Source organism: Aquila chrysaetos, chromosome 11 (genome assembly GCF_900496995.4).
Source record: "Aquila chrysaetos chrysaetos chromosome 11, bAquChr1.4, whole genome shotgun sequence".
NCBI classification, from domain to species: Eukaryota; Metazoa; Chordata; class Aves; order Accipitriformes; family Accipitridae; genus Aquila; species Aquila chrysaetos.
The window spans coordinates 8065885-8089615 of NC_044014.1; the positions used below are offsets into that span (position 1 = coordinate 8065885).

The 23731-nt window shown below is 39.1% G+C and overlaps 1 protein-coding gene across 1 annotated transcript in view; it reads left to right on the forward strand.

Annotated features, from left to right (window-relative positions):
* The first annotated feature begins 560 nt into the window (after positions 1-560).
* PDZD8 (PDZ domain containing 8) overlaps positions 561-23731 on the forward strand; it is a 67238-nt gene continuing 44067 nt past the window's right edge. The window contains exons 1-2 of the mRNA XM_030030881.2: positions 561-1596; positions 21908-22030. Coding sequence (XP_029886741.1) covers positions 680-1596; positions 21908-22030 — 1040 coding nt within the window. The 5' untranslated portion in view covers positions 561-679. The remainder of the gene's footprint in view (positions 1597-21907; positions 22031-23731) is intronic.

Sequence of the window (23731 nt, forward strand, 5' to 3'; positions counted from 1 at the left end):
TCCCAGACCCCCCCCCCGCCCGACACTTAACGGCACTCAGGTAAACTGCCCCCACCCCGACCTTCTTCTGGCGAAGTACCCCGAAATGAAGCCCGTCACGGCCCTCTCGTTCACAGCCGGCGGCGGGGCAGGGTCCGGGGAGGGACTCTCCCCGTCCCCGCCACTCCCGAGCGACCGTGCCGGGGGACGGGCTTCGGAGGGCGCTCCGGAGGCTCGCAGGCTGCGTGCGTGTGTCTGTGCGCTCCCCTGTGCCCCGGGAGCGGGCCGCTGAGGAAAGCCGTGGCGTGGCCGTCCCGACCGACCGCCCTCCCTCAGCCCCCTCAGCCCGCCGGGCTTCCCACAGCGCGGGCAGGGAGGCTCCCCCCGCCGCGCATGCGCCCGCCGCGCACGTGACGCCACAGCGCGCGGCGCCGTGACGCGCGCGGCGAAGCCTTCCCGCCTCCGCCAATGGGGCCGCGCGGAGGGGAGGGCCCGCGCCGCCCGTTGGCCGGCCGCCGCCCCCGCCCCGCCCCCTGCCCGCCGCCGCGGCAGAGGGCGGTGGGGGGGGGGGACCCGGATGAGGCAGCCTCGGGCGGCCGCGGCCGTTAAACGCCGGCCTGCGGGCGCGGCCCCCGCCATGGCGGCGGCGCGGTGAAGGCGGCGCGCTCGGGGCGCGGCGCGGCGCCGGGCGGCAGCGAGGATGCTGCTGGTCTATGTGATCCTGCTCTCGGCGCTGGCCGGCTGCTTCCTCACGCTCTTGCTTCAGCTCCTGCTCCTCTACAGGAAGAAGCCGGAGCCCCCCGGCGCGGCCGCAGCCTCCGACGGCCTCGTCTACGCCCGCGTCGCGACCGACCACAGCCTCAGGGACTACCTCCAGGGCTCGGAGCCGGCCGGCAGCCAGGCGTCTCCGGAGCCGGCCCCCGGCCCGGCCCCGGCCTCAGCGCCGCCCGCCGCGGCTCCCGCCGCCGCCCCGGGCCCGGAGCCCAGCGCCAAGCAGCCGCCGCCGCCGCAGCAGCAGCAGCAGCAGCCGGAGTCCCCTCCGGCCCCCTCCTCCCGTGAGGAGACGTGCCACTTCCTCAATGCTATCTTCCTCTTCCTCTTCAGGGAGCTCAGGGACACGGCCCTGGTCAGGAACTGGGTCACCAAGAAGATCAAGGTGGAGTTTGAGGAGCTGCTCCAGGCCAAGATGACGGGGAAGGTGCTGGAGGGGCTCAGCCTCAGGGACGTCTCTCTCGGCAACGTCCTGCCCGTCTTCAAAGCCGTCAAGCTCATTCGGCCGGTGGTCTGCAACGAAGAAGGCTGCCCCGAGGAGCTGGGCTTTGAGGTGGACCTGGAGTACAACGGTGGCTTCCACTTGGCCATCGATGCCGACCTGGTCTTTGGCAAGTCGGCCTACCTCTTTGTCAAGATCTCCCGGGTGATGGGGAAGCTGAAGCTGGTTTTCACGCGTCTGCCCTTTACTCACTGGTCCTTCTCTTTTATGGATGACCCTGTGATACTCTTTGAAGTGAAGTCTCAGTTTGAAGGGAGGCCCATGCCTCAGCTCACTTCCATCATTGTGAACCAGTTCAAGAAAGTTATTAAGCGCAAGCACACCTTACCCAATTATAAAATCAGGTAAGATGTCCTGCATCCTCAGTGTTGCTTTGGGTGGCGTGCATTAGAATTGCTCTTTTGCTCTTAATAGGTAAAAAGACATTTCTGTTGGCCCTTCTACAGTAGGGGTACTTGTACATTGCTTGTCTGATATCAAAAGGTGTCCATGAAGGTAAGCATCGTTTTCGATTTATAATAGGTGAAGAAGCCATTGCACGGTGAGATTGTGACATGCCCCAAACTATGTGTAACTAAATGGCAGAATTAGTAGGTATCAAAAATGTTGGGATCCTGTCAGGTGTCCAATGGCAGGACCATGATATCACTCTTTGGAAAAGGTAGAAGGATGGCTCTGTGGACAGTGTGTGGGTTTGGGGTGTCCTTCTTCCAAGCTTCTGCCACTGGTGAGCCACCTGGGCAAGACTTGTGGCTTATGCTTACCTATAGAGGCAAGGTGGTTGTGACTTAATGTGAGAAAGGATAAAGTTCACTCTCTAGGGAATATCTCTAGGTCCTCTTCCTTTCTGGTTTTCTGAATTTCTTCAGTGACTTTGGGGAAATCTAGAAGTTGGTAAGAGAAGTATTGCTGCTATTGTGGTAAGTAAAACTTTGGGGGACCTCTTGGGGTTTTTTGGTCTTTTTTTTGTAAGATAGTATGTTTTCTTTTACAAGTGCATGCACTGCAGCGCAGACTGCATTATATAGTGAATATGATGAAACGTTCAGTGATATTTCTGTAGCAGAAGTGGCATCTTTGCTTTGATTCCATCCTTGTTTCTGATTAAAAGATATTGAATGTCTTATCACTGTTCAGGTACCATATTCCCTTTCTGTCATGCGTCTTACCACTCTTAGGATACCATATTTCCTTTCTCTTTTGTTTATTCTTTGTAGCTTGTATTGTGTGTTAAGTAAGGATTTTTGTTTTACTTTGTTTACCACATTCTTCTCCAGTAAGCCTTTTCTGTGAAATTCATCAGAGATGAGTAACGAAACTGCCTGTTTGAATTTTGAAGTATAATTAGCTTTGCAGTGATGTAATTTTTAAAGACTTTTCAGCTGGTTCTTCTGCAATTGAATTTGTAAGACTTCTCATGAAAGTGGATGTGTAAAATATCCAAGATTTGGAAAGCTCTGACAGGGCAATAAGTAGTTTCTTCAAGTAATGTGGTGGTCCTTTCAAATTTTGAGGTACTGAATTGCTCTCCAGAAGAGAACAATCCCTGGGCAGTAGGGAAGCTGTCAAGAGCAAGTTTGCTTCCATTCTCTTACTGTCAGCACTCTCGGCATACCTAGAAAGAGCAAGTAGAGCAAATGATCTTTACGCTCTCTAGACAAGTTTTTAGGGTGTTTGTGGAACCAGTGGTGATATGCTCCTCCCCTTCAGCATAGGAAGACAGACATCTTTATTTTTCCTCTGGGAGATGCACCTGGGCAGTAGCGTGCTCTCATCATTTAGTTAGAGTTAATGAATTTTCCACATATTCCTCAAACTTTCTGCACCAGAAAGCATGCATGAGGCATGTGTGAGCCACTGACATGTTAAAGGGACTTGAGGGGAAAATAAGGAAAGAAGCAGAGCGCAGTGTTTGGGGCAGAAATGAGTAGAAGTGTGAGGATAGAAGGTAACTGACACTGAGAACAACATAGGAAGCATAAATTATTATAGAACTAAGAAAAATGAACTGTTATTTTAAAATGTTCTCTTTAAGTTATAAGGGGTTGGGAATTTGTCAATGCCTGAGAGGGAAATACAGTATCATAGCTGGTTTTCACACTACATGGTAGGCTGGTAGCACAGGGTGGCAGATGTTCAGTGAAACAGTGTCCAACCGTGTATATGGAGCTTTTTACCTTTAGATTTTATGCCATGTTCTGAACATGTCACTCTGACCCACTGGGTGGTAAAGAGGGAAGGCAGGACACTAAGCTTAATGCGCATTAATGAAATTGTCTTAAGGAAGGAAGATTGTGTCATTGGTCGCCTAACTGTCTAGAACTTTGCCTTTAAAGCTTCAAGTGGGAACGCAGACCCCTGCATGGGAACCTTTAGCTGTCCACAGTTGCCCAAGGTTGTGGAAGACAGACTGAAAACACGTATTCTCCACCAGTGTGTCTCAGATGAGTTTATGCAGGTAGATCCCTAGGCAGCAGAACTTGGTAACAGCTGAGTAGTAACAACATGCTCTTATGTGGTAGCATAGTTGAGAATTGAGACGTTATGCTTTAGACAGTATGGAGAACTGATTTGGAAAATCAAGCCTCCTGCTGATAAGATGCAAAACTTGATATTCTTAATAGAATTTGTAAGAATATGTTGGCTTGGGATTATGGTATGTTAATATATTCTTTAGCAAAGAATATGTAGGAAGAAGTCAGGAGAGTTTCACAAGTAAGTAATAACCTGTTACCTTACTTAAAGCTTAACAATTTCTCATCTACAGGGAACGTGCTTATCCTCTCCCCATTTTTTTTCCTATGGCCTATATGCCTTTTGGTTAAGTACATAGTCAGTATTTGCTTCCATGTGTAGTTCAAAACCTTTCTGATGTCTCCCTACATCAAATAACTTTGTAAATAAATCTTTGAATAGCAGTAATTACAACCTTGTAAACAAAAGCACTTGGAGTGCAAGGAGTTCTCTTTTCAGCTGGTTAAAAGGGGCACTTTGTTACCCTGCTAGCATCCAGATTAAAGTCCACAAAGGAGTTTTATCTCGTTTCAAGATGCTAAGTAGCATTAAAAATTAAAATATGCTATTTTCTTTGTCTTTTGTATTAGGCAACTTCTAGAGGTTATTACTTGGTAGTGAATGGTATAAGAAGAGAACTTTTGCCAATAGTTGATTTTGAACATCCTGTAACTAAGTTTGTGTAAAGCAGATCCTCCTCTCCTCTGTTATTTAATTGTAAAATACTGCATTAAAAAACGTGTTGTGTTTTCACATGTGTACCATCTGTTGCTACAGCCAAATTACTACACACATACTTTTGTATTCTTTCCAGTTATGTACAAAATTTTATGCAGCAAAGCAGTGATTAGGAAGATCATCTTCTTTTGTATCATCCACTGCTAGGAGTGACTTTGTGATGTGCATAACTGTAGCTTGAAAGCGAAAGAAGGCATGTTGCATTCGTGATGCACTCCTAAGTGTCTATAAGGGGAGGCAATGTAGACTAGTAAGTGCGTTTTAAAGTTTGCCTAGCATTTTATGTACAATTTTCTCCATAAAAGCAATTGTCTACTAATTGAAAAAGGAGGAATGCACTTTATGTCTAAACAAATAAGCAGTAATTTGTGTTTTATTCTAATAGTGTGTAATCACTTTTCTTTGGCTCTTTAAGAAATGTGTTTGTTTCTGGCAAAACACCCTATTTCGAAGCTGCTCTGCCATTGAATGGCAATTGCTATCTCATATTGTAGAATTTGGTTAAATCTCTAGAAACAAGGTTGGTGGTAACATTCAGAGAATGGTAGGCTTTTTTTTTTTTTTTTTGTCATTGTTGGTAAAGGATTTGTGCAATTGCTAGTAGCAAGAGTTACTACTGTTTTATAGTTAACTTTAACCTTAATGTATTTGTTGTTGCTTTGTATAGAAGCAGCTTTTCTGAAAACATTGTGGCCTGTCAGAGAAGTTACTTGTTCAGGTGTGGGGAAGATCTAAAATGACAATTTTTTTTTTTTGTTCTCCAGTATACATGAGTTCTGGTGCACTCTTGAGAAACTAGAAAACTGTGAGTCAATATTTTTTTTTTTCTTTTTTATAACTAGCCCTAACCTTAGTAAGGTAATGAAGAATTTTAGGCATCATTTATTTGGCTCTACGTACTCCATAACTCTATTTTGACTTGAATTAACAGTTTAAATTATACCTTTTTTTAGTTCTAAGACAAGTTGACCATTGGGTGGAGCTTGAGAATGAGCATGGAAAGCCTTGACTTCCCCACTGGTTGTTCGTGATGTCAGCTATTGGTGTTCTGGAAGGTGGCCACTGACCCACCAGCTGTGTCTTGCTGTCCCAAAATCTTTAGTGTTGGCACTCTCAGGAACCAGACTCAGTTAGTCTTGCCTGTCAGCATGGCTTGACTTGACACTGTATTTTTCATGTAGGTTTCTTTTACTAGAGCAGGATGGTAGGTAGTAATGATCAGCACAAAGTGGAGTTTATCTACTATCCTGAATCCAACCTTTGGTTTTTCATTGTATACACTCAGCCAGTTCTTTACAAGTAGTACTATAGGCATTGTTCATGTTGGTTTTAACTTTCTATATTGTGTCCTTTTAATAGTAGGATAAAGTGGTTAACACTAAGCTGTAGCTACTAGCATTGCCATAGTGTGTTTAGTACTTAGACACCTGAAATGGTCCTTACTATATGTATCTCCTTGCTTGGTTGTGCTGTTGCAGTGCTCACAGGTTCATCCCTGTTAGCTCTCTAATGAGCTGTACCTTGCTCATTAACCTATTATTAAGCTGCTTATTGGTGGCAACCTTGATATTCTCCCTTCCCCCCCATCATGTCGGGTATATAGGTACACTAAATATTCTGTGTTGTCTAGCCTGTTCTTAACAGTCAGCTGTAGCTTTGCTGTTTTGAACAGGTCCTGATCTTGCTTTGTGTAGGTTTCAGAGAGCTTTGGGTTTTGGGCTCTTTCTAGACAATAAAAATACACTTTGCCATAATGAAGAAACAAAGCTCTTTGTATATATGTAAAGGGTGAGGAGGAAGTACTCCTGGTCTAGTCTTACTCCAGAATTTAATTGCCTGGTATTTCTTAACCAATGATGTAGAAAATCTGACAGCTGCTGGTTTTTTTTCAAAATTCAAGGTCTTGCAAGTTCATCCATTTAGATTCTAAGCAGATTAGATATTGCCTAAGCAGTGAGTCAGTTCTGTATATTTTAAGAACACTTGGTTTCTCAGTTTGTTACATTAAAAAAAGCTAATATTTTGTATTGATACTAGCCTGTTAGAGAAACTATACTTTGCTTTATTTTAATGCATGCTACCCCAGAGTGGAATAACTTTCTTTTCTTTACAAGTAATCTCACAAAAGATTACTTCTAACATTTCTGTATCAGGGATTTAGATGACCTCCTGAGGTCCCTTCCAACATGAATTATCCTTGGAACTGATCATTTGCAATACAGTTAGTCATGTTAAATAGTTTTATGCTTTATTTGGAAGCCGGGGCTATATTGAATTTCACTGGGAAGAACCATTAGACAAACCTATTTTAATTTACCATTATAGAATGCAATTTGAGAGTTACACAGCAGTTTCTTATTTTTGGCAAAACTTAAGCTAAGTAGTAATGTAAGTAGTTATTGATTTGGAGTGTGTTTTATAATAGAAATGACTTCATAATATGGTAATAGAGGTATTGGAAAAAGTATAAAATTTAAAAAAGTATGTATTATTCATATGATGAGATTATACTTGGAAATACCAGAAATAATTGTAGAGATTGGGATTGTGAGCATGTCTTAACTTCAGAAATGAGTAGCCAGTAGAGATACCTACTTTCTCTACAGCTTCTGCAAAGGGAGAGGATATGGAGATTCTTTTCCTGAGTGGATTTCTACTGTAGCTGTGGTATGAATCTCTCTTACTAGTTAAATCTGTAAGGCACTCCTGTTTGAAGTTCTCATTCCTGTTGCTGCTGAAAGGAAAGAGGAGGCTTTTTTTATTTTCTTTTTTTTAATGCCATGCCTATTCTAGGTGCAAAAAATCTTCTAATGTACAGAAGCATTTGAAAAAAAAAAAAACCAACCCAGGATCCGAGTGCTTTTCTGCTCTGCAAAAATTAATGGTAAAGCAGCACTGTGATACTTGTGGGTTTTCAGACTGTTCCAGAGAGGTAATGCTCTGAATGATGACAGCACAAAGACTTGTTCTGCTAATGGCAAAGCGCTGATAACTGGAATCAGTAGATCTGTCTGTAGACAGTAGTTTCATGCTTCGACAATTACCTTTGTAGTGCATGGACAAGCAGTTTTTCTTATTCATACAGGAGTTAGATAAATGGATCTGTAGGGAACCTGACACACAGTAAACATACCCAAACCCCAAAACATTAAATATTTTCATCAAGGGTGCTACATGTGTAGAAGGAAGCTTTTTGTAGTGCAGAGCTTTTTACTTTATTTTGGGAGTGGTCTATCTCAGGCTTACATTGTGTCTGGAGGGTCACTAAATACATGTTTCTTCAGATTAAATGAAAGTATGTGGTACAAAGTATGTATGTAAATCTTCTTACATAGATATCAAGTTCAAAATATATTGGTTCTAGGGATTTTGAAACCTTTTAGTCTTCTTCCCCAGCTCCAGCACTTCATGGGTGTCGTGACTTAACCCCAGCCAGCAACTAAGCACCACACAGCTGCTCACTCACTTCCCCCCCATCCAGTGGGATGGGGGAGAGAATCAGGAGAAAAAAAAGTAAAACTCGTGGGTTGATAAGAACAGTTTAATAGAAAAGAAGAAACTAATAATGATAACACTAATAAAATGACAACGGTAGTAATAAAAGGATTGGAATATACAAATGATGCACAATGCAATTGCTCCCCACCTGTTGATTGATGCCCAGTTAGTCCCCGAGCAGCAATCCCCCCACCTCCACCACCACCCCCACCCCCCCCAGTTTATATACTGGGCATGATATCACATGGTATGGAATATCCCTTTGGCCAGTTTGGGTCAGCTGTCCTGGCTGTGTCCCCTCCCAATTTCTTGTGCCCCTCCAGCCTTCTTGCTGGCTGGGCATCAGAAGCTGAAAAATCCTTGCCTTAGTCTAAACACTACTTAGCAACAATTGAGAACATCAGTGTGTTATCAACGTTATTGTCATACTAAATCCAAAACATAACACTATACCCGCTGCTAGAAAAAAACCTAACTCTATCCCAGCCAAAAGCAGGACAATGGGCTTTCACACTGGAGACATCTAATTCTGAAAGAATGCCAGTTTGAAACTTGTTCTTTGTAAAGTCAGATTTAATGAATGACCAGCTACATATTGGACATTTCCCAGTATAAAGGTGGCATTCTTTTCAGGTTAAGAGTTGAGACTTTTCCTATGATCAGTCAACAGATGCTTCATTTTCTTTCCTTACCTGCAAGCGTGAGGAGCTAATACAGCACTGACTTGAGGTGGATTAGTGAAGAAACTAGGAGACCAGAGGTATAGCTGGGGACAAAAAAACCCTCCCCAAACCCCCCCCAAAAACCCCCAAACCAAACTCAGTTGGAGGGAGAGATGGATGAAGACATAAAAGAATAAGTTTTGGTGATTACTGTGTGTTTGCCACAGATACCAATCCAATAAGCATTAAGGTTAATTGGTCTGACAGGAAAATAAAACCTCCTTCAACTTCTCTTACTTGAGACAGTGTATAAAAGATTCTTTGTGCAATAATAATGAAAACAAAATTACCTCATTTAACACTTTTGTTCTTTTGTATTTAAAAATTACTTGATATTAGTCCTGCAGTGAGCTGCTTTCATGTAGATAGTGAATGAAGGCTCTGAAAAATCTCGTAAGATTTATTTGGTACTTAATGGCATTTTACATGCACTAGCATTGATACTTCGTATTTCTGTTCCTCTGAACTCTGATCTTGAACTTTTAAGCTCATCTTGCTGCTCAGTGAGAACAAATACTTTTCTTTTTATTCAGTTGTCATAATTTGTATAGCTTTCAGTTCTTTTAAATAAAATATGAAATAAGCAGTAGTACTTGTTATTTTTTGAAAGGTAACTTATTTCAAAGTAAATATAGGGCATGTAGGAATTAATCACATTACCGAACTGTAGGCATCTAACAAATGTCTGAGTTTGGCTCTGAGCCTGTCTGTTGGAGCAGGTAGGTGTGTTCAAGCTCTAGAGTTGGGCTATTCTGAATCACCTTCTACAAGCTGTATTATGACTTTTAGTTTCTGCGGATAGATAGTGTGACTAATGTTTCCTACCTGTCACACAAAACTGAACGCTGGATTTCCCTTGAAGGGGATTACTTCAAGGAATAGAGGCACAGAATTTATGTGTAAAAATGGGTAGCTAATACAGCTCTCAGTAGTTCATTTATGTCAAAATGCATGAGTCTCTTGTAGAACCTATTTTATATGTATTGAGCATGTGAAATAGTTAATCTTTTTATTAGCAAATGATACATGATCAGAAAGCTCTTAAATAAGTAGCCTGGGAAGGACAGTAGGTTTTAGTAGTCAGCGTGGTAGAACTGTGTGGTGCTCCAGTGACGGAGAAGCTTAGTCTCAGGCTGCTGATTTCACTATTGGAGCTAGTCCTTTCATGTAACTGGGTTTCTATGGGAAACTGCTTATTCTGCATTCCTGCAGAGATTGCCTGAAGTCACCCGATATGCTCCTGTGTTTACAGTTCATGTTCACACTTGTTTGATTTAAAACTATCTCAACATTTGGTTATTCTTGATATTACTGTTCTTTAGAGAATAGTAAAAGACTTTAAATTTAAACTTCTTCTAGGATTAATAAAATTTATTGTCTAAAATGAGTATGGAGAGAATGTTACGTACCTATGTGATTTGTTCATTTAATAGATAATTTGTACCACCTCGGTCTGCTAAAATCCATTAATTGTGCAACTACAGAAACTTTTGCATGATGATCTCAAACTGTGCTTTTGTCCAGAAGAAAGCAATGATCCAGCATTATAAATGTTAACTGGGAACAATTAGCTTTTCAAGCAGGTTCTATTCTGTGTGATACATGAATATCAATATTTTATATAATTAAGAAAAAATGCTCTACTGAAAGTGTTTGTTTTGATGTTTGAGGGTTGAAGAGTGCTTGTTCATAACAGTGGATAAATTCTCATTTTGGAAATGAGTGCGGATACCAGTTTGTGTGAAGGGATTTGGGAATCATTGTTTTATAAACATTTGTCAGGTTAATTGTGACATACTAAGCTGAACACAGAATTTATAAATAATTTCTTTGAGTAGTTTCTGCTGCAGTCAGAGTTTCTGGTTAAACTAAAGAGTTTACTGCTGGAATGGTGTTCATCTCGGTTAAGAGACACGAGTAAGATCCACATATGTTTTGGAAGCTTTTCCTGTTACTATTTACCTTCACTGTTTTAACAAATTGCAGTTGTTTTACAAGCCAATCAAATCTAGGCTAGAATTCAGACTTTCAAGATGTTCAATGATCCCCAGCCAGCATATCTAGTAAATTAGTGAAAAAAATCTGCAATGAAGACTTCAGTTGACAGATACTTTTGTGTTGCAAAGAAAGTTTCTATGGTACAGTTAAAGTGCCCAACCAAGAGTGAAATAGCTGTGTATGTGGTGTCATGGATGTGGGTGCTCCTGAACTGCTCTACCCAGCAAGCTGGGTGTATGCTGTGTTGGGTTCGGTAGCTCGGACTTCTGCATCACACCTGCCCAAAGCTGTTTGGGTGCATCTGCTTCCCTAAGCACTCTTCCTTCTGGAAGGACTTTTACTCTTGTGGAGCCCTGCCTGGGTTAATAAGCCCTCTGAGGACTTGGGAGTTCATCACCGTTTACTGCAGGACCCAGCTGGAGCCCGGCGGCATTTTAGACCTGTCTGTGGCCATATATATAGATATGAAGACTGCCAAGGAGATGCTAGGTGTAGCAGAAATGAAAAGAGAGGGAAAACTTTTATTTTTTGTGAGATGAGAGAAAAGCAGAAACTGTTTTCAAGTCTGGATTGGGCTCTGGAGAGCTACTTTGTTGTTGTTGTTTGGGTTTTTTTGTTTTGTTTGTTTGTTTTTTGTTTTGTTGTTGTTGTTGTTCCCCCCCCCCCCCCAGCTGTTGTAATTCGTTTTAGCCTTAAAACTACATGGGGAACAATTTACCTTTATAATTTCTTAATTCCCCTGTGCAGCTTGCAGCTACTCTATAGTTCAGCAGAAAGGTCGGTGAGGAGCAGTGCACCCAGCCCTTTCCATTAAAGCTGTTTCATGTAATGGAAAGTACAGGGATTCTACTACAGCAGTACATTTTTCATATTTTTGAAGACTTACCAGATGTCATAAAAATCTGTCTGCAATAAGGAGTGTATTACAGAGATGAGCTGATGATAATCAGACTGTTACACATACTCAAAGACAGTAATTAATTGCCAGATATGACTAGCATAAAATTAAATTAGGATAATCATTCGGGAATACTTTTTTTTAGTGATTTAGTGTTGCTTAAACTGTAAAACTTACAGGGACAATTTAAGATGTAAATTTACAAAGTTATTTCTTAATTTCTGTCCAATATTTTAAAATTATGGAAATCATAACACTTATACTTTTTTCCTGACTTTCTCAACTTAGTCTTAATGCTAAGCTTCAATATATTTTTCTGCATCAGTTTTAATGGCAACATAATTATGAAAAAGGCCCATTCAGAAGGAAATGTGTACAAATATTACAATCTGCTTTTTTAATGACATTAAGTGCAAGATTGTGGTGTTTGCCAGTGTCACTGAAATGAAGATACTAATACTTATAACAACTAATACCACATATGTAAAATGCTTTAAATGATGCTAAAACCTTTGAAAAGTAGTCTGTCAAATACACCTTTTATATAATATTTTACATGTGAGCCATTGTGTAGTAAGAACTAAATTAGACTTTTACATGAACATCATTTGTATAGTAAATGACTTAAACCATTATTCCTGTTTGTCTGAGCTAAAATAGGAAGAGTGGAAATTGAAGATCATAGTCTTGCAGTGACATGGCAGAAGGCTTCATGGTGGTGTTTGAATCACCGCTGTGAATGATCTGCCTTGGCGAATAATTCCTAAGTAATTAAGCAGTGGAAATGATGCTGTGTAACTCTGAAAACTTCAGCAGTTTGTATTTTTTTTTTTTTAAGACTAACTCTGCATACTTGCTAACAAAACTTAATGCAATATGGTAGAATAAACAAAACAAATTCTAATGTTGCCAAGCAAAGAGCCCAGTGGATTACAAGGGGAGGTGGGGTGGGAACAGCAATGCTAGTCAGTGGTATTGTTTTAAAACAATACTACAAAAACTCAGAATTTTTTTCTTTTTTTTTTTTTCCTGTTCTTCTGAAAGAAGGGCAAATTAGAGAAAATATCCAAATTCATCATGGGGATGGTGGGAAAAGATTATGGTAATTTGAGCAGCTGCCTCTTTCAAACGTAATCGTAAGTCCCAACTGTAACTTGCCATCAGTGATGCAGGATTTGCAAAGTGCAGGAATCCTTCCTGTTGATTAATCTCGCAAGCCTCTCCTGTATTTGACTGTCCACAGTGATGCTACAGGTCACCTCCAGACTGAGGTTCTGCGTTATTTGATCCTGTTTGTTTACAGTATGGGCCCATTAATAAAATGCTGTGACTCACAAATGGTGACACCTTTGCTTGGGGGACAGTTGTAATGGCAAGTATGTGCCATGGTGTGTCCTCTGGTCCCCATCAGTGCCTTCCCCACCATTGCAGTCTGAATAGCTGAGCTGTCTGTAAAATAGGGCCTTAATTACTGCTGTTAAAAAATTAAAAGGTGAACTGTCAGTCATCTCAGCTTTGAAAATGGTACTACTAATCCCGGGCTAGACTATCTCCACCACTTTGCAAGACTTTAAGGGTGTGAATTTGACCATCTTCTGTCTTGTTAGAAGTGATTAGATAAATGTAGAGTGAGGAGAAGCTTCTGCAGTTCGAGCATTTTTAAAACTAACTGGAGGAGTGAGGATAAACCTTGGAAAGCTGTCTTGTCTAGAATTCAGAACAGATACAAATATTTTTTCACTTTTGGTTTACAGCTGTCAGAGACTCTTTTCAGCAGTGAGGCAGTCATTTTCTGTGTAAGGAGTCTAAGAGGATGTCATTAGTTTTCATATGGACATAGGCTAGTGTTTAGAGAAGAGGATTAAAACTCTTGAGCTCAATGAATGAGTCATGTACAGAGCTTAGACTTCTATTAGAACATCAACATCGTTTTCCTCTGACCAGAATTGCAGAGAGATTATGTTTGTAGAGAGAGTTGAGACCTCCTTATGGGAGAATTTCTTGCTGAAGTGAGAAAAAGCTAGCATTTTGCTAGCATCAGTTACTGGAACCAATCTCTAACCCAACTGGCTAAAGGTAGAGCTTTGGGGTGGCTTGGATTTATTTGTTTGGGGGTTTTTTGGTGTGTTTTTTCCTGCTGCTGTTCTCCTTGAATGCCTAAAAGCTGGTTGCTGAACCATACCTGCCTCTCTTCCAGCTCTACGTGAACAAGAGCATTTTCTGCATCTTCTGTCCCATTTGGAGCAGAGCCACAATGATTCAGGCTTTCTGGTTAGACAGGGAAATTTTGTCTTCGTCCTGTCTGAGACTGAAATATGGCAGGATTTTGATCTCTTTCTCCTAATTTGAACCAACAGTTGGCTTCAGCTAGGTCACATACAATTTAAAAAAAAACAAACCAAACCAAACCACATGAAAACTCAGAGATCAAACAAGCATTGGCTGCATTGAGTTAACCAAGCTATTTTAGTATTTATGGAATTTAGAATTTGGGAAACTAGTATTCTTGAAATGCCAAAAAGTCTGTGCGTGGTCAAATTAATCTTGTTTGTTCTGATAAGAAAGTAGTTTTGATAAGCCTGATTCAAGATTTCTTTTTTACCATGGCTATTTCAATTCAGACAGCAATGGCAAATCTTTTAAGATTCTCCTTGCCGTGTTTACAGTGGGTTCTGTCATATAAGCAGGAAAAAAAAAATCTAGTATCTTTTTGGAAGAGCTACTTGGCTATTAACATTTGTTCTTTTATTTCTTCTTGTAGAATGGGTCTTAAAGTTTTAAAAGTGTTTGTCTTGAGTGTCCGATTTGAGATATACCTCAGAGGTATAGTTTAAGTAGTTTAAGAATCTGGAAATGTGAGACATTTTTGAAGGGAAAAAAAAATCCTTGCTTTTTTTTTTTTTTTTTTTTGAGGTCTTGATTTAAAAAGTGACTGCTCATATATTGAGATCTTACGTGTATGAGCCTCCCACATGCCTGTGGCAGAATATCCTGTAACATAGTGGGTGGAGTGCTAGAACTGATTTGCAGTTTTCCATAAAATTTCCTAGAAAATAAACCTACTCTTATTGCAATGTTTTTTCAGGTTGTTCATAAGCCAAATTTTCATGTGTATGGGTAAAGCTGAAATTAATAGATTTCTATACTGAATAAGAGTATAGTTTGAATTACTGAAGTCCCCTGAATATGAATACTGACACAGTTCCGCAGCTTTGTTCCTTGTGAAATCAGTGGAAGCTGGAGAATTGCTTTTGCAAAATCTTCAGTGGTGGTACTTTTTTTTTAAAGTACTCTTGGGTTTGGGGTTTTGTTTGTTTGTTTGTTTGTTTGTTTTTTAAGACAAGTACTACTAATTTTTTTCAAAATAAGGATGAGTTGCATTTTTACCTCTTCAACGTGAAGCATGATATAAGCTGTTTGCATTATAATACCTAACTCTAACAAGCTTAAATGTTAGCTGACAAGTAGTTCTAAAATCTTATTAATGTGATCATGCCTTTTTAGGAGTGGTTTGTAATATTTTAGAATTTTTGTAGAAGTAAACTTAAATTACACACAATGTAAGATTAGAGGACTTTTTTATAACTTAAAATATCTGGTGTCAGTCACTGACTGAAATTTATACACTTAACAAGCGCATGACTTGTATTTCTGTGAATCAGATAAAAAAGACAATCTAAAAATGACTGAGTTCTGTTCTGTAGTTGTTGAACCTTTTGAGTAATCCCCAAACTGAAAATAAATTCAGCAGTTATTCTTTCAAAAGTATTTTAGATACTAGAATCTTCAAATACAGTAACATTTACAAAAGTAAATTGGTGTTTTACTAAACACAGTCTGTCTTTAGATTTTGATTTAATTTTTACTTAGTGGTAAACAAAATTGTAAGACTTGCAATGTATACAAAGTAGCCTTATGCTAAAGATACTTGCAGTTTTAGCTGGTGGGCTCTTCTGAGATTTAAGGTCTTTTTGCCTTGTTTATTAAGATTTAAATGTTCAGTTAATGTACCTCAATTAAAAAAATTCATAAACCTGACAATTTTTAATCTTTATGGCAGTAGAGTAGTGCTGGAATTAATAGAATACAAGTGATTAATGTGGTCTTAAACAGATACCCAGTAATTTTTACACCACTGTTTTAGATATCAAACTTCCCTTATAAACCAGAGAATAATTTAAAACTTTTTCCAGAACTTATTCTAGAAAAGTGTTCTCACTTCTTAGCAAAAGCTCTACGAAATCCTAGCCGCCTCCTGCATTTACAAATGAAGCTGTAAGTCCTTCTGCTTCTCCAAGTAGGAAATGGAGTGCTGAGAGCTTTTGAAGTTTGTTCCTGTCTGTGTTTAGTTCTTAACAATTTTTTTTTTTACAGTGATTCTGGATATTCTTAACAGATGCAATGAACAGAAACATGTAAGTGCACGGTTATCTTTGGTCAGATAAATTGCTATTTTTTTTTTCCCAGTTCTTAATGAATTTCCTCATGCAACTAAAAATATTGTAGTTAAGTAGGTACTGGTGGGAGCAGTTAATTTAGGTAATAGGTTAATTAAACTAAGGTATAAAAGACTCCTGTCCTCTTCTCTGTTAAAAGTTAGCTAAAGGAACACAAAACAATCATCACAGAATAGTGAATACAAATTAATGGAAATATAGGTCAGACATTTCTAAAACTTAAATCACTGAATTACAGTCTTGTTCCAAGTAGGTGAGTTCCTCTTCCACAGAACTGGCAACTGGAAGGAAGATTAGCACTGTTCAGGGACTGAAAACACCCAAAGTGAGGGGAACAAATTTGATTAATTTGGGGATTTTTTTTTTTTCAGATGCAATTTTGATCTAGACTTTGAGTGAGGTGGTGATGAGATGAGAGCAAATGAGCCACTGAAGTGACTCTGAAATATGACATGAATGAAGTGTAGAAGTTTTTCGTTATGAAGGAGACATACTGACTGCATGCAGTGTCTGGAAACATTTTTGCTGTGCTTTGTATGTGGAAGAGCTCAGTATTATGCTACTTTAAGTATAACTTTAATCCTATGCATTAATTGAGTAACTTTATCTTGATTATCTTTCAGTACAGTCATCTGACCTAATTCCTCATGTGAAATTACTTTTTTTTTTTTATGCTGTTTGTGTCTTGTGGTATTTGAGAAACACTTTTGCTACTCGACAGCTTCTTTTAAATATTTTTTTCATAGGTTTTTTTTCACTTGCTAAAATTTCACATGAAGTTCAGTTGATAGGTATTTCCCTTAATATTCATATTATTGAGTTAAGATGCTGGGTTTTAACTAACATTTTCGTAGTAGTGTGCTATTTGAATTTTGGACTTTTGGACAAATAAGATGATAAATTTGTGGAGGGAGATTGTTTGCAATTTGTTTTTAAATTATCACACTATAAGCATCTAATATAAGGCAGTTTTAAAGACTTTTTTTTAATAGCATGCCATATCCAAGCAGGGTTTTGGGGCAGGGGTGTAAGGTGTCTGTTTTCTTGTATAGCTATGATATGCTGATTTTGTTCCTCTAGAAAAGATGAAAAGTTTACAAAGGCTTAACAAATATGGTTTAAAGACAATAAAATATCTACCTTACTTCTGGTGGTTGTTTAATATCATTTCACAGGTTTGGAATTGAAGAGGAGGCTTTCGGATATATGGATTGAGTTGGTGTAATCCTGCTTTGTAGGTCAAGCATTTGTGACATGAGCATGAATTTTGCCTTTTGACCTTGCTGAGCAAGGAGCTGGCAGCATTAGACCCCACTTGAAAGGAGTCTAATATAGATGCAATGAAAATTTGCCTTGGACAGCCTGGTAGCAGCTCAGCAGTGTTTAGAAAGGTACTATATTTCTTGTGAGTACCTTTTGGTAACATTTTCTCAACTGTTGTACTGTCAGGATCAACTCCTAGATTTCCCCACGCCATTGTCGTGGCTTAAAATCTTTTTCTCAGGCTGCAGCGGTGAATGGAGCGATTGCAAACCATTTGTTATGGGCTTGTTCTCCACTGATGGAGGTCCACTAACCTTTTTGGTTACCATCTGAAGTTAAGAAAGGGAGCTGAGAATACTGGATGAGTGTTTAAAGATCTAGACAGCCAAATAGAAAACCACATATTTTTTTCTTGTTCAGAGTTTGCAAAGTGAGAGTCTTGAATTCGCAAGAGCAACCTATGAGAACTGACCAGATCCTGGGATGGCTGCTGTGATGAGGGCAGAGACCAGCTGAGATTAACTGAGGCATTTAGTTTGCTGTCAAGGTTTCTTTAGACTTTTTGAATAGAGGCCTACTGGTAGGCTACATGGTCTTTTTTTCTTTCTTAGTCAATACGATGAATTTCTCTAAGGCATTTATTGGTGGACTTTTGCTCTTTAAAGATGGACTAAATAATAGAAAGTAGCAAAATACACTCTTAAAGCTATTACAGAAATTAGAGCAAGGTTATTTACACAAGGTATTTAATAAAATAAATTCTGTATTGTAACAACAAAGCCAGGATGATGGGAAACTTCTCTCCTTTACATGGGAAAGTTTGGGACAGGAAGGTACTGAATCACCAAAGGTACAGCAGTCTGCAGGGCTTGGGAATAGAGTTTGTAACTCTTGTCTTTTTCACTGAGTTGTGTTATTGGCACTGTTAGCTAAAAGCCTACTGTTGGTACTTTAATACAATGAAATATAGCTTTGCTTTCATATTAAAACTGTGTTTTGTTGTCCCTACTGTAAATGTTTTATGAAACAAACTTTACAGTTTGTTTTGTGTAGTGCTGTGACTGTTCTCAAGCAGGAAAGTTAGAGAGATGGTACAGATGTGGGGAATCTGGCTTCTCCGCAGAGGAGAGAACACCCATTGCTGTTTTGCTGCACTCCTGCTAGACCGAACAGAGGAGCAGCAGTGATGGCACTCCTCAGAGTGCCCTTCGTTAATGGCGATTGTGTTTTTAAAAGGTAGGGTAGTTCATAGGCTTTCCCTACCACAGGGAAAAAGATGGGAGAACCTGTGATGCCCGACTCAGTTATGTGCATGGATTGCAGGTTGCCCATGTGTGGTTTTACAACACAAGGGAATAGAGTCTTGCCGTGTTACTGACTGTCATCATCTGGGTCTGTATTTGTTCACCAGTTCCCAGTAGGAAAGTCTTTCAAAATAAATTTGGGTTATCTTGTACTTAAATAGTCTGTCAACAGTTCGCTTAACTAATACATCGTTGAAATCTACTTGGAATAGTAATTTGTCCGATGTTTAGTTTTGGAAATGTACAAACTCTCAGTAAATTACCTTAAATAGATAAATGCTGTAGTATAAAATTGGAAGGCTTCAGAGCAGCATTTAAACACTAAAAATGCATTTAACGTGGGATATTTAGCTCTTTATACGTCGCTAATGCCAATGGAAATAGGTAATGTGTTAGGTTTTTTGCAAAGGATTTTGCAAATTAGTTGCAGTGGTAAGAATGTGAACATAAGCGCTTGTTGTAAATAAAAAATGATGTTGAGACTGCTTTTTAATCCCATATTTGCAGAGAATTTAACTAGTGCTGCACAAAGTCCAGCATACACTGTTAAGTGTTTTGCATATTATTGTATATAACAGTATTGGTATTTTAGAATATTTTCCTCTTTAATTAATTCATTGTTGTACTAATTAAAAAAAAAAGGCTATTTTGAAAATAGAAATCAAAATTATAGTAAACATTATGTCTTAATCTACCAAGAAAATTGGCTGCTTCTGAGGATTATTTCATCATTCTGTGCTGCAGCGAAAGATTGCAGTGTGTGCTGTACTTAAAGCTTTGTCCTGAAGTTACTTGAGAAATGACATTTTTGGTTTGAATGTAGAGGTAGATATGTCTGCATCCTTATTGGAATATTTTAGTCTGTTATTTTGCTTTTTTGTTTTGTTCTTATTTTTAGTATTGAAAATAGATTTGTCCAGGTTTGTGTTTTTGGTAAATAGCCTGCAGGCTGTTTCATGGTGTGTATATATAAGGGAAAGACCTTATCAATACCAACACTTTTAAGCCTGATATTTGCAGAAATTCGGAGACGTGATAGTAACCTATTGGATCCTCTTTCTTTGTCTGTTCCTCCGTCCCAGAAATCTTGTTTCAGTAGCTCACTGAGGCTCCTGATGGTGGTCATTACTTTGAGGTTCCCATGGAAAACTACTTTTTTTTTTTTTTTTTTTTTTTAATAGATTTTGGGAGAAGGTATATGGGCGGTTGCTGGTACTAAGTGAAAAGTTGTTTATTTGTGCTGAAAAAAACCCAAACCTACAAGTATTTGTTCACTCAAACCTTGGCATTATTTTCCAGTGTGCTTGCCTAACTCTTCTTTTTTTGCCTAACAAAATCTGAGCTAAATCTATATTTTGAGGGGGTATAAATCATTCCTAAAAGGAACAGGGTACCCTTGCTTGTGTGTGGTGGTGTGTGCTGTGATGTCTCGGAGTGGGTCTGAGCAGGGAGGTGGCCAGGCCCTGAAGTGCCAGTAAGTCTTGTAGAATGAAAATAGTGGGGTTGTCTTGATGGTATTTTCCCTACCCTTGTGATGCTTATTATTTCTTTAATAATTCAAGAACTATAAAGGAAGATTATGAGTAAAATATCAGACCAAATAGTACATGCACAAGGCATATTTTGAGTTGGTTGTTTATGGTATACTCATAAGCCTGAACCATGGCCAGTGTGATTTAATAGCTTCATGGTTTTTGTACACAGACTTAAAAAAAAAAAAAAAAAAAAGGAATAAAGTATTTAAAATTGATTTTCTTTTTTTACTTGACCAGTTTCAAAACAGTTTTCTTCCTGAAGGAGTTAATGAGGGAGAAACTTGGAACCAAATTAAAGTTAGAAGTTGAATTGGATTTCAGGAAAATAGCTGGAGTGTTGAGTTGTATTTATTCACAAGCAGAACAAAAGAAATGTCTTTCTCATGGCTCTGTACGAGGCTGATGCTCGTACAGAAACGAAGTGTCTCGAATCAGAGTGTTGAGCTCCCACCCGAAGAGTGTGCCGACAGTTAAAGGGCGCTTAATTATTTATTTGAATTTCTGAAACTCTTCAGTTCAGATCCATGTGACTATTTCCTGAACATATTGTGATCTCTGAATGTGACAAGCAGATGCCTCTGATGGTTGAGCAAACAGTGCTTATGAAAGACTTCTTTCTCATGAAATGGCAGATACATCCTGCAGGCAGTGGTGCTTGTGTCCTGCTATTTGTAAGTCTTCTGAACAGAAATAATCACTGGGAGGCTGTGACAGAGGATGGAAACCAAGTCACAGGGCAGTGCTAAGAAATGAGCGATAAATAAAACCAGAAAGATGGAATATCCTGCAAGTGCTTTTTCAAATACTTTATATAAATGCTGGTGCAGATTCCATGATATCTTTCTATTTGCAGGGTTGTGGTGCTTGCTGTTAGGATTGCATGTGTGTGTCTGCCATGTGATGGGGCTGCAGCTGTGCAGCCTCTCCCCCTCCTTCCTTCCCTCAGATCGTGGCTGTGTCCGACACTGAAGCACTATCACTGAAAAATGAAATCGGTATTTATAACTTGGCATATTCTTATCAAAGAGAGAGAATTATGTGGTGAGATAATGTGTGTGTAAAACACTTAGTATCTTGAATATGAACTGCTTTTCCTGTGAATCATGTGCTGTGATGAGGGAAATAAAGCTCAAGGGCAAATATTTAGAATACCTGTATATTTTAATTGAAGAAGACTGCCTGAAAAGAGCGACCGAATGTTTTTCACAAAATGAGAGAAGTATCAATCTGTGTAACTAAAGTGTACAGTTTATTAGGATGCACCAGTCCTCCAAGTACAGCAGTGTCATAAAAATTTAAGCTTTAGGCTCATAGTGTATTTTTTCCTTTCAATGCTGTGATACTTTATGCAGAATAATTTAAAACTGAGGGACCTGGTAAGATATTTACTGCAAAAGGACTCTTGTGTTAAATCACATTTGCAATCATAAACATACTGTGTGATTTGATCAGCTTCCCACTTTCTGAAAATTATATGCACTAGTAAATATAACTCAAATAATCTATTCCTGTGAAGCAACCTTTGTTTATGTACTCTCCAGTCTTCTGCATTCAAAAAGTGTTAGTAGCTTCTACTTGTTCCTTTTGACCAATGAATATGTAGGAATGGTAGTATTTCTCTTTAGGAGTGTTAAAGATTCATTGTAATCCTGTTACCTTTTTTTACTTCTGTGTGTTAGTGTGATTTATGTCATTTGAATTAAGATAAGTCTCTTCTGTATTTTTCAGGTTCAAGCCATTTTTTCCATTTCAAGTATTGCCACCTGATGAATATGAAGATCGAGACCTCTGTATACAGGATTTTCTATTGACAGAAGGTCGACTAAAAGTCACGTTAATTGAATGTACAAGGTATGTTTTGTGGTCTTTTGCTCATTCTTGACTAAGCAAGTACCCATGTTACTTAAGTTTGTTGTAATTATAGCTGTAGGTCTGTTCTGATTCATGAACTAGCAGCTTTGGTGTTGTGATTGTGCTCTGATGAAGAAATGTATTTTTTTAAGTAAAAATGAACAAATGAAAGTTGCAGTAAGTTCCTGAGGCTCTTCCATGTTTTGTGTGGGTGCATGCATTTGCCTTTCTTCTGAATTTTGCCTGGTTACAAGCTAATCTGTGCCTCCTGTTGGGGTTTTTCTTGGGTTTTTTGTTTGTTTGGCGCACCAAATTATGAATTTCTTTCCAGGACAGCATAAATGTTGTAATTATCCTATTGTATTATGTTGTAAGCAAAGGGAAATAATTGTTTCACTCAGTCTTACTTAGATTAATCCAAATAACTTTTATAAGGCATTACTTATTGTCTTTGTCTCAAACAAAATAATGGAAAGAAATAAAATCTACTTCCTTCATTCATTGAAGAGAAAATTATTCTCTTTAAAGCTGGAGAAAAGGTGTGTGGGCTCTTGGTTTGTCTGGTTTTGGGGTTTTTTTTTTCAGACCTCTTAGTTCTTGGTTTATGTTAGATCTTATCCAAGTAGTGTTTAGGCTTTGATCTAGTCATGTGCCATTCTGCTCCTTATGAACTAAACTCTGGTTTGCAGCAAGACTTTTTTTTAACCTGTTGTTTTCATTGCTTGTATTACCATATGAGCTCCTCTTTGCACTTTTTTTCTGTAGCCTTGTACAACTGTTTGAATTGTGTTTGCTGTACTAATGTGGTTTATCAGTGCCATGGATTTCCAGAAGATACTCTTCTGTTCTAAGGATTGTGTGGGCCACAGCGGTGATTTTTTTTTTTTTTTTTTCCGTAATAAAATTGCTGCTTACCTGTCTCTTAGCTTTGTGTTATGTTTTCTGTGAATGATCCAAGGATACTAAATGACTCTGTGCACTCCTTGGCTGCTAGGAGTGTTTCCTTTTTACCCATACAGAGTAAGGGAACTCATGATCTCTCTTTATAGGCAGTCTGCAATTTCAGTCTGGTAGTACATTCATTTTTATTATAAGAGGGCCCAAAATAACTACCTTAAGTTGTGTGCAGTTGTTCTTGGTTTGGAAAGTAATCTTTTAAATACTGTGTCTTTCCTGAATCTGAAACACTGTGTAACATCACCAACATGTCAGTAGCGTTGTGTTTCTTTCCATTACATTTAGAAGCCAGATTGCTCAGTTTGACATCATCATCTGACCTCTCAGTATTTTCAGCTGTCACAGATGCTTATCAGATGGATGGGAGAGGATGCAGTTGCTGGCTTGTCAGGTCTTTTAAGCTTCAGGTCTGACTTAATCCGACTGTTTTATGCCGCTTGGCGTTTCTTGACACACACTTGAAAATTATGTCTCAACAGACACCTCTCAATCTAGATGTCTGACACTTGGTCCCTAGTAATTTCTCAGATCTTCCAGGTGTCCCATCCTTTCTTGAACTAAACTACAACTGCTGTCCGTAGAGTCCCCCTGTGAGTAAATATTCTTGCTTACTTTGCACCTGAAGGTATTGATGAGGTGGAAGCTGAAAGACATATAGAGGATTTTGGTAGTAAAAGAAGAAATACACAACATATATGAAAGTAACAATGACGAAGCTTTCCTTTTTCATCACCACTGTATGTG